Source organism: Pinus tabuliformis, chromosome J (assembly GCF_031772625.1).
Source record: "Pinus tabuliformis cultivar Carrire ecotype Pingquan chromosome J, CPIR1, whole genome shotgun sequence".
NCBI classification, from domain to species: Eukaryota; Viridiplantae; Streptophyta; class Pinopsida; order Pinales; family Pinaceae; genus Pinus; species Pinus tabuliformis.
The window spans coordinates 946,001,135-946,010,007 of NC_142295.1; the positions used below are offsets into that span (position 1 = coordinate 946,001,135).

Genomic DNA, 8,873 nt, shown 5'->3' on the forward strand with positions numbered 1-8,873 from the left:
AATATTTTTCAATCTAAACCATCGATGAAGGTTGATTCTTTATAATTTTGACATTGCTGAAACAAAACTTTTGTTTTGTTCCTTGATAAGATTTTCAAAAGCTTTACCCATTTTCATTATAGTCAATGGTTTCATGGTATATTTGAAGCGTAATATTTGTTAACCTGCTAAATATTTCACCATATTTCACTTTCTTAGGCAAATTCAAATTGGTATCTTATAGCTGCTCCAAGTCCTGTAATAAATTGGGGCACCGTTTGACTTCGAGAAGTTGTTGTTGTCCCTTTTTAAAATATCAAACATTCTCACATTTTTACGCCGTAAGGCGTTCCCATTTGAAATGAATTGCCCCAGCCGCCACCGTGTTCTATTGTTGACCGTCGATTTATGGTGTTAGACGATTGAATGAACTGTGATCGTTGATCTAAAACTGTTCAACTGAACGGTGAAAGGTTAATGAGGAAGCGAAACTAAACGGTTAATGAGAAAGCGGAAGCTGGACGGACGCACCGCCAGCTTCGCACCTGATAAGGAATTTGATCTTGTTGAAGTTCCGCATTTTTTAATAATTCTTTTGTGCCAATGGCCTGTGTATCACTGTTTGGAAGAGACGTGCACAGTAGCTCTTAGAATAATCATTTTGTTTGTGCCGTTGGGATACACCGTCGGAATATTTCCACCGACGAGGTTATGAGCGCGTCGTGGTACGAACCCTTGGAAGATTCTCCAGAAGAGAGATCAGCTGTTGACAGAATTTTATCCTTCAATCTCCGATGGTGAGTGCCATGACTTTGAGTTATACCCTCGTCTGTGTAAAATTAATGTATCCCTCGTGATAGCAAAGGCTAATGGGAATAGATTGTGGTTTTTTTTAGAGATCATTAGGAATTTTCACAGTAGAATATGAATTTTGTCGAGCTTTCAAATCCTAATATGAATTATTTTTCAAATCCCAAAGTAGAATATGAATTTTGTAGAGATTTATCAGGACCAACCTGGACCAAATTCATATTCTATATTCTACTATGGAAACGTCCACAAAAATTCATATTCTACCGTGGAAAATTCAAATGATCTCTCTCAAAAAGGCTAATGGGATTTCATATTAATTGTTGAAATTAATTTCTACACGGTTTGCAGGTTTTTGGATCCAATTGTTTTTGGAGATTATCCACAAGAAATGCGTGAAAGATTAGGATCGTGCTTACCCTCCATATCTTCGGAACTATCTGCGAAACTTCGGGGATCATTCGACTATATGGGTATTAATCACTATACAACCTTATATGCAACAAGCACTCCTCCCCTTTCCCCCGACAACACGCAATATTTATATCCAGACTCCAGGGTTTATCTGACTGGAGAGTGCCACGGAGTCTCCATCAGAGAACGGGTATGAATATCCAGTCCTTGACCTCTTTAAAAAAAAATTGTGATTTTTGCAGTACAGTTTGGCCAATGGCTCATGCAATTCCTCCATTTTTATATGATTCCCAGACAGCGATGGATGGTTTGTTTGTGGTACCTCATGGAATTCAGAAAATCGTGGAGTATGTAAAAGAATTCTATGACAACTCAATTATTATTATCACAGAGAACGGTAAAAAATTTATGTAAATATCTCAGAGGATTTGTTTTTCTATAAGAACTGAGCCGAAGGTTGTCAAACCCTAGTATGTACTTATCTTATCTCTCTGTTTTGCCTTCTAGGCTATCCAGAGTCTGAGGAATCCTCGTCGACTCTGCAAGAAAATCTAAACGATGTGAGGAGAATAAGGTTTCATGGAGATTGTTTGAGTTATCTTACTGCAACAATCAAGTAAGATCAAATTTTCACGATTTTCATTATCTTGCTATTGGCCTTTACTGAATTTCATTTGTTTAACTGATTAAACTGATGACCATTTATGCGTGTGTTAACACAGAAATGGCTCAGATGTTCGAGGGTACTTTGTGTGGTCTCTTCTGGATAATTTTGAGTGGGCATTTGGGTATACCATTAGATTTGGTCTTTATCACGTGGATTTCATTTTTACACCGTAAGGCGTTCCCATTTGAAATGAATTGCCCCAGCCGCCGCCGTGTTCTCTTGTTTATAGTCGATTTATGGTGTTAGACAATTGAATGAATTGTGATCGTTGATCTAAAACTGTTCAACTGAACGGTGAAAGGTTAATGAGGAAGCGAAACTAAACGATTAATGAGAAAGCGGAAGCTGGACGGACGCACCGCCAGCTTCGCAGCTGATAAGGAATTTGATCTTGTTGAAGCTCCGCATTTTTTAATAATTCTTTTGTGCCAATGGCCTGTGTATCACTGTTTGGAAGAGACATGCACAGCAGCCCTTAGAATAATCATTCTGTTTGTGTCTTTGGGATACACCGTCAGAATATTTCCATCGACGAGGTGTGCTTCCCCTCACGCCAATTCTTTGTGCATAACAGGGAATTGCTCGTCAGCAGAGCCATATCTAGCTGCACATCACGTTTTGCTCGCCCACACAGCTGCAGTGGAGAAATATAGGGAGAAATATCAGGTCAGGAATATTTTCACGCACTTATAATAACGCCAAATATTGTGAATATAGTTTGTCAAATTTGAATCAGAGCGGAGCATTTGTGTGCAGAAAATTCAAGGAGGATCTATAGGGTTAGTTATGAGTGCGTCGTGGTACGAACCCTTGGAAGATTCTCCAGAAGAGAGATCAGCTGTTGACAGAATTTTATCCTTCAATCTCCGATGGTGAGTGCCATGACTTTGAGTTATACCCTCGTTTGTGTAAAATTAATGTATCCCTTGTGATAGCAAAGGTTAATGGGAATAGATTGTGGTTTTTTTTAGAGATCATTAGGAATTTTCATAGTAGAATATGAATTTTGTCGAGCTTTCGAATCCTAATATGAATTATTTTTCAAATCCCATATTAATTTTGTAGAGATTTAGAATCCAAAAATATTCCACCATCAGGACCAACCTGGACCAAATTCATATTCTATATTCTACTATGGAAACGTCCACAAAAATTCATATTCTACCGTGGAAAATCCGAATGATCTCTCTCAAAAAGGCTAATGGGATTTCATATTAATTGTTGAAATTAATTTCTACACGGTTTGCAGGTTTTTGGATCCAATTGTTTTTGGAGATTATCCACAAGAAATGCGTGAAAGATTAGGATCGCGCTTACCCTCCATATCCTCGGAACTATCTGCGAAACTTCGGGGATCGTTCGACTATATGGGTATTAATCACTATACAACCTTATATGCAACAAGCACTCCTCCCCTTTCCCCCGACAACACGCAATATTTATATCCAGACTCCAGGGTTTATCTGACTGGAGAGCGCCACGGAGTCTCCATCGGAGAACGGGTATGAATATCCAGTCCTTGACCTCTTTAAAAATATTTTGTGATTTTTGCAGTACAGTTTGGCCAATGGCTCATGCAATTCCTCCATTTTTATATGATTCCCAGACAGTGATGGATGGTTTGTTTGTGGTACCTCATGGAATTCAGAAAATCGTGGAGTATGTAAAAGAATTCTATGACAACCCGATTATTATTATCACAGAGAACGGTAAAAAAATTATGTAAATATCTCAGAGGATTTGTTTTTCTATAAGAACTGAGCCGAAGGTTGTCAAACCCTAGTATGTACTTATCTTATCTCTCTGTTTTGCCTTCTAGGCTATCCAGAGTCTGAGGAATCCTCGTCGACTCTGCAAGAAAATCTAAACGATGTGAGGAGAATAAGGTTTCATGGAGATTGTTTGAGTTATCTTACTGCAGCAATCAAGTAAGATCAAATTTTCATGATTTTCATTATCTTGCTATTGGCCTTTACTGAATTTCATTTGTTTAACTGATTAAACTGATGACCATTTATGCGTGTGTTAACACAAAATGGCTCAGATGTTCGAGGGTACTTTGTGTGGTCTCTTCTGGATAATTTTGAGTGGGCATTTGGGTATACCATTAGATTTGGTCTTTATCATGTGGATTTCATTTTTACACCGTAAGGCGTTCCCATTTGAAATGAATTGCCCCAGCCGCCGCCGTGTTCTCTTGTTTATAGTCGATTTATGGTGTTAGACAATTGAATGAATTGTGATCGTTGATCTAAAACTGTTCAACTGAATGGTGAAAGGTTAATGAGGAAGCGAAACTAAACGATTAATGAGAAAGCGGAAGCTGGACGGACACACCGCCAGCTTCGCAGCTGATAAGGAATTTGATCTTGTTGAAGCTCTGCATTTTTTAATAATTCTTTTGTGCCAATGGCCTGTGTATCACTGTTTGGAAGAGACATGCACAGCAGCTCTCAGAATAATCATTCTGTTTGTGTCTTTGGGATACACCGTCGGAATATTTCCACCGACGAGGTGTGCTGCCCCTCACGCCAATTCTTTGTGCATAACAGGGAATTGCTCGTCAGCAGAGCCATATCTAGCTGCACATCACGTTTTGCTCGCCCACACAGCTGCAGCTGAGAAATATAGGGAGAAATATCAGGTTAGGAATATTTTCACGCACTTACAATAACGCCAAATATTGTGAATATAGTTTGTCAAATTTGAATCAGAGCGGAGCATTTGTGTGCAGAAAATTCAAGGAGGATCTATAGGGTTAGTTATGAGCGCGCCGTGGTACGAACCCTTGGAAGATTCTCCAGAAGAGAGATCAGCTGTTGACAGAATTTTATCCTTCAATCTCCGATGGTGAGTGCCATGACTTTGAGTTATACCCTCGTTTGTGTAAAATTAATGTATCCCTTGTGATAGCAAAGGTTAATGGGAATAGATTGTGGTTTTTTTTAGAGATCATTAGGAATTTTCATAGTAGAATATGAATTTTGTCGAGCTTTCGAATCCTAATATGAATTATTTTTCAAATCCCATATGAATTTTGTAGAGATTTAGAATCCAAAAAAATTCCACCATCAGGACCAACCTGGACCAAATTCATATTCTATATTCTACTATGGAAACGTCCACAAAAATTCATATTCTACCGTGGAAAATCCGAATGATCTCTCTCAAAAAGGCTAATGGGATTTCATATTAATTGTTGAAATTAATTTCTACACGGTTTGCAGGTTTTTGGATCCAATTGTTTTTGGAGATTATCCACAAGAAATGCGTGAAAGATTAGGATCGCGCTTACCCTCCATATCCTCGGAACTATCTGCGAAACTTCGGGGATCGTTCGACCATATGGGTATTAATCACTATACAACCTTATATGCAACAAGCACTCCTCCCCTTTCCCCCGACAACACGCAATATTTATATCCATACTCCAGGGTTTATCTGACTGGAGAGCGCCACGGAGTCTCCATCGGAGAACGGGTATGAATATCCAGTCCTTGACCTCTTTAAAAATATTTTGTGATTTTTGCAGTACAGTTTGGCTAATGGCTCATGCAATTCCTCCATTTTTATATGATTCCCAGACAGCGATGGATGGTTTGTTTGTGGTACCTCATGGAATTCAGAAAATCGTGGAGTATGTAAAAGAATTCTATGACAACCCGATTATTATTATCACAGAGAACGGTAAAAAATTTATGTAAATATCTCAGAGGATTTGTTTTTCTATAAGAACTGAGCCGAAGGTTGTCAAACCCTAGTATGTACTTATCTTATCTCTCTGTTTTGCCTTCTAGGCTATCCAGAGTCTGAGGAATCCTCGTCGACTCTGCAAGAAAATCTAAACGATGTGAGGAGAATAAGGTTTCATGGAGATTGTTTGAGTTATCTTACTGCAGCAATCAAGTAAGATCAAATTTTCACGATTTTCATTATCTTGCTATTGGCCTTTACTGAATTTCATTTGTTTAACTGATTAAACTGATGACCATTTATGCGTGTGTTAACACAGAAATGGCTCAGATGTTCGAGGGTACTTTGTGTGGTCTCTTCTGGATAATTTTGAGTGGGCATTTGGGTATACCATTAGATTTGGTCTTTATCACGTGGATTTCATTTCTGATCAAAAGAGGTATCCCAAGCTCTCGGCTCAATGGTTGAGGCAATTTCTTCAGCACGACGATCAGGGAAGTGTTAGAAGCAGCAGCATTTAGACTGCGTTGTCTATTTGCTAATCAAAGCGCACACTTTCCTGCAACTCTACCCAAAATCCTGCAAGCAAATATGTTGTGTTTGGATCTATCCACCGTGACACACATTACAAAGAAATCATCGATCTATTCCAAAATGCAGAAAACCCCATTCAGATGTTCGAGGGAATTGCAGAGTAAGAACATTGAAAAAAAACAAAAAAGTTGCACGATATGCGACATGTGTCTATCTAAATCATTGTACTATCCTATATCTTTTTAAAAATTACTATGCATATATTAAAGAGCTCATAATTACGCCGTAAGACGTTCCCATTTGAAATGAATTGCCCCAGCCGCCGCCGTGTTCTGTTGTTGACCGTCGATTTATGGTGTTAGACGATTGAATGAACTGTGATAGTTGATCTAAAATTGTTCAACTGAACGGTGAACGGTTAATGAGGAAGCGAAACTAAACGGTTAATGAGAAAGCGGAAGCGGGACGAACGCACCGCCAGCTTCGCAGCTGATAAGGAATTTGATCTTGTTGAAGCTCCGCATTTTTTAATAATTCTTTTGTGCCAATGGCCTGTGTATCACTGTTTGGAAGAGACGTGCACAGTAGCTCTTAGAATAATCATTGAATCACCCACCACTGTTTCCTAGCAGGCCCCTTGAGCTTCAGGAAGATGGAGGCCTTTGAAGAGGGCTTGAGCCTTCACTTGTTTTTTCATGAAAATACCAACCTGCCGTAATATCGACTCTCTTGATTTCATCTGAAGTCAATGAAGGCTCCCTGCCCCTGCCATTCCAGGTTTCTTTTAAAGGTGCCATCAAGGAAAAGGGTTGTTATACCTTGATCCAGCATCCAGGGTTTCACGTCTTAGAGAGACACATCTTGAGAAATAGGTGGATGGTCCATATTGTCTTCCCAAGCTTAATGCACTTGCCATTGCGTGGGATACTTGATAGGTGTTTCCAAAGGAAACGGGCCAAGGACTCGCAGAATGGCGAGACAGGGGATCCTTTTATCACCGACTTTGTTTGAAATAGTTATGGCGAAGTCCATCTTTCCACCAGGCCGCTTTGTCGGACAAATATTTCAACAACAGTTTGGCTTCCATGGCTTGGTTAGACATCATTAGATCTCTTATTGCCAAGCCCCACTACTCTCAAATGGGGCTCGAACCATAATCCAATTGATTAAATTGAATATTTTGTTGTCCGCTGTCTCCTTTCTACAGGAACCACCTTATCTCTCTCCCAAGGATATAGGTAACCTACCAGTGCCAAGAGGGCTGAAATCAGGAAAAGTGACAATACATCTTACCTGGATTATCATATTGATATTTACTGTGACTAGATTGATTCATTATCCTTTTGGCTGTACTTACCCATGGGTGTTATTTTGCTCTTATTACATTCCTGAAAGATTTGCGGAAGATCTCAAAGCGCTCTACTTTGTTTAATCCGTCTGTAATGATTGTTTTCCATGCTAGAAAAGGATATGATTTTTTGCTCCATTCAGTTTGCAAAAATATGCTTGAGCTATTTTGACATATTTAATGTTAATTTTAAGATATAGGAATGGTATTGGGTTTTTCCCTCATGGTACAGAAATGGAAAGAAGATGAAGTGGACAACAATAATTAGAATTATTCTTAGAAATTAGTTAATGGTTGGTATTGAAATAAAAATAGTTATTGTTTTAAAAAATGTGATTTTATAATAAATTAATAACAATGAAATAATAACTCTCTTGTTTATATTCAGCCTGTAGGCTATTCAATTCCATATCATTCCATTATTATTTACAACTCATTTAATTTTCAATCTCATGCTATGATATTGGCTTTATCCCCAATCCAACATGTACTGCAGATTTACCTTGATCTTCACTTGTGTTATTGTATGTTTTTGCAATTTCTTGGAAAGATTTAATGCATTTGGTCTTTTATCGACTCCTTTGTAATGGTGAGATTGTACTGTGTAATAATTGTTCTCCTGTAGCTTTCGTATTTTGGATATGGGGCATTATATCTCGAGAAACACAGATATACTAACACTCTCTTTATTTTCCTGTAAATAAAACAGAGAGTTTCAAGTGCTTGAATCAGGGGTGGAACACTATAATGCTAAAGAGGTTCAAATTTGAAAATTGTTGAATGCCTTTCCTCCATAACAACCGAACAACTCTAGCATAACAAGTGAAACAACTCTTTAACAAAATGGAGAGGGGAGGTGCAATTAAAACAACTCTTTCAAAAAATGGAAGCTCTCTCAAATCGGGCAATGATGACTCCCAGGACTGCCTTTTGAGTTCTTTAATTTCCTTCGAACTCTCTTCTCCTTTTAGCAAACATTTCAAGGGCAAAGATAATTGCATTTCTAGCCTTCCCATTTTTTGTTCCTTTCTTGTGGTGGTTTTCCCAACAATTTCCACCATAAGTAGCGTTGTTGTGGACGAAGTTTACTATTTTCTTATAAATGACATTTTGCTCCTTCCTTTGAACGTTTCGAACAACTTTAGGTACCATTGTTTCCTTTAGAAATGACGGTTCCATGTTTAATTCGTTGTTTCGTTATGATGTCCTCTCTTTAACCGTGGTAACCTACGTTGCGTTGTATTTGGTATAATGGTGTCTCCTAAAAATTGTACCTATCTCAGTTGTATTGACTCTGAAGGTCTGGGAAGTATTTGATTTGCTTGAAATTTCTACTATATTTCAGTCTCACTCTCTCAAGCAACAATTGTCTTGAAAACAAGTTCGCAATTCTTTTGGCAGCTTTATACGGTTCAGTTTACAATCCCC

The 8,873-nt window shown here is 38.4% G+C and overlaps 3 protein-coding genes across 3 annotated transcripts; all 3 read left to right on the forward strand.

Moving 5' to 3' along the window:
- The first annotated feature begins 654 nt into the window (after nucleotides 1–654).
- Nucleotides 655–2,043, forward strand: LOC149229912 (coniferin beta-glucosidase-like). Its single transcript, XM_089381155.1, has 5 exons — nucleotides 655–776; nucleotides 1,141–1,393; nucleotides 1,498–1,600; nucleotides 1,711–1,819; nucleotides 1,926–2,043. Exons 1-5 carry the CDS (start codon nucleotides 691–693, stop codon nucleotides 2,041–2,043), a joined length of 669 nt encoding a protein of 222 aa, XP_089237281.1. The 5' UTR covers nucleotides 655–690.
- A 157-nt stretch (nucleotides 2,044–2,200) lies between these two features.
- LOC149229913 (coniferin beta-glucosidase-like) lies at nucleotides 2,201–3,812 on the forward strand. The gene is made up of 5 exons (XM_089381156.1): nucleotides 2,201–2,536; nucleotides 2,627–2,742; nucleotides 3,120–3,372; nucleotides 3,477–3,579; nucleotides 3,690–3,812. The coding sequence occupies exons 1-5, from the start codon at nucleotides 2,201–2,203 to the stop codon at nucleotides 3,800–3,802; spliced, it is 921 nt and encodes a 306-aa protein (XP_089237282.1). The 3' UTR covers nucleotides 3,803–3,812.
- Nucleotides 3,813–4,178: 366 nt separating this feature from the next.
- On the forward strand, nucleotides 4,179–6,312 carry LOC149229914 (coniferin beta-glucosidase-like). The gene is made up of 6 exons (XM_089381157.1): nucleotides 4,179–4,514; nucleotides 4,605–4,720; nucleotides 5,098–5,350; nucleotides 5,455–5,557; nucleotides 5,668–5,776; nucleotides 5,883–6,312. Exons 1-6 carry the CDS (start codon nucleotides 4,179–4,181, stop codon nucleotides 6,082–6,084), a joined length of 1,119 nt encoding a protein of 372 aa, XP_089237283.1. The 3' UTR covers nucleotides 6,085–6,312.
- The last annotated feature ends 2,561 nt before the right edge of the window (nucleotides 6,313–8,873 follow it).

Bases quoted from the DNA above. Each gene is read 5' to 3' on its own strand.
- LOC149229913 (XM_089381156.1), top strand. From the start codon at position 2,201: ATGAGAAAGCGGAAGCTGGACGGACGCACCGCCAGCTTCGCAGCTGAT. The intron at 2,743-3,119 runs GTGAGTGCCATG...CACGGTTTGCAG, and splicing joins TTATCCTTCAATCTCCGATG to GTTTTTGGATCCAATTGTTT. The intron at 3,373-3,476 runs GTATGAATATCC...TATGATTCCCAG, and splicing joins GAGTCTCCATCGGAGAACGG to ACAGTGATGGATGGTTTGTT.
- LOC149229912 (XM_089381155.1), top strand. From the start codon at position 691: ATGAGCGCGTCGTGGTACGAACCCTTGGAAGATTCTCCAGAAGAGAGA. The intron at 1,394-1,497 runs GTATGAATATCC...TATGATTCCCAG, and splicing joins GAGTCTCCATCAGAGAACGG to ACAGCGATGGATGGTTTGTT. The intron at 1,601-1,710 runs GTAAAAAATTTA...TTTGCCTTCTAG, and splicing joins TATTATTATCACAGAGAACG to GCTATCCAGAGTCTGAGGAA.
- LOC149229914 (XM_089381157.1), top strand. From the start codon at position 4,179: ATGAGAAAGCGGAAGCTGGACGGACACACCGCCAGCTTCGCAGCTGAT. The intron at 4,721-5,097 runs GTGAGTGCCATG...CACGGTTTGCAG, and splicing joins TTATCCTTCAATCTCCGATG to GTTTTTGGATCCAATTGTTT. The intron at 5,777-5,882 runs GTAAGATCAAAT...GTGTTAACACAG, and splicing joins TATCTTACTGCAGCAATCAA to AAATGGCTCAGATGTTCGAG.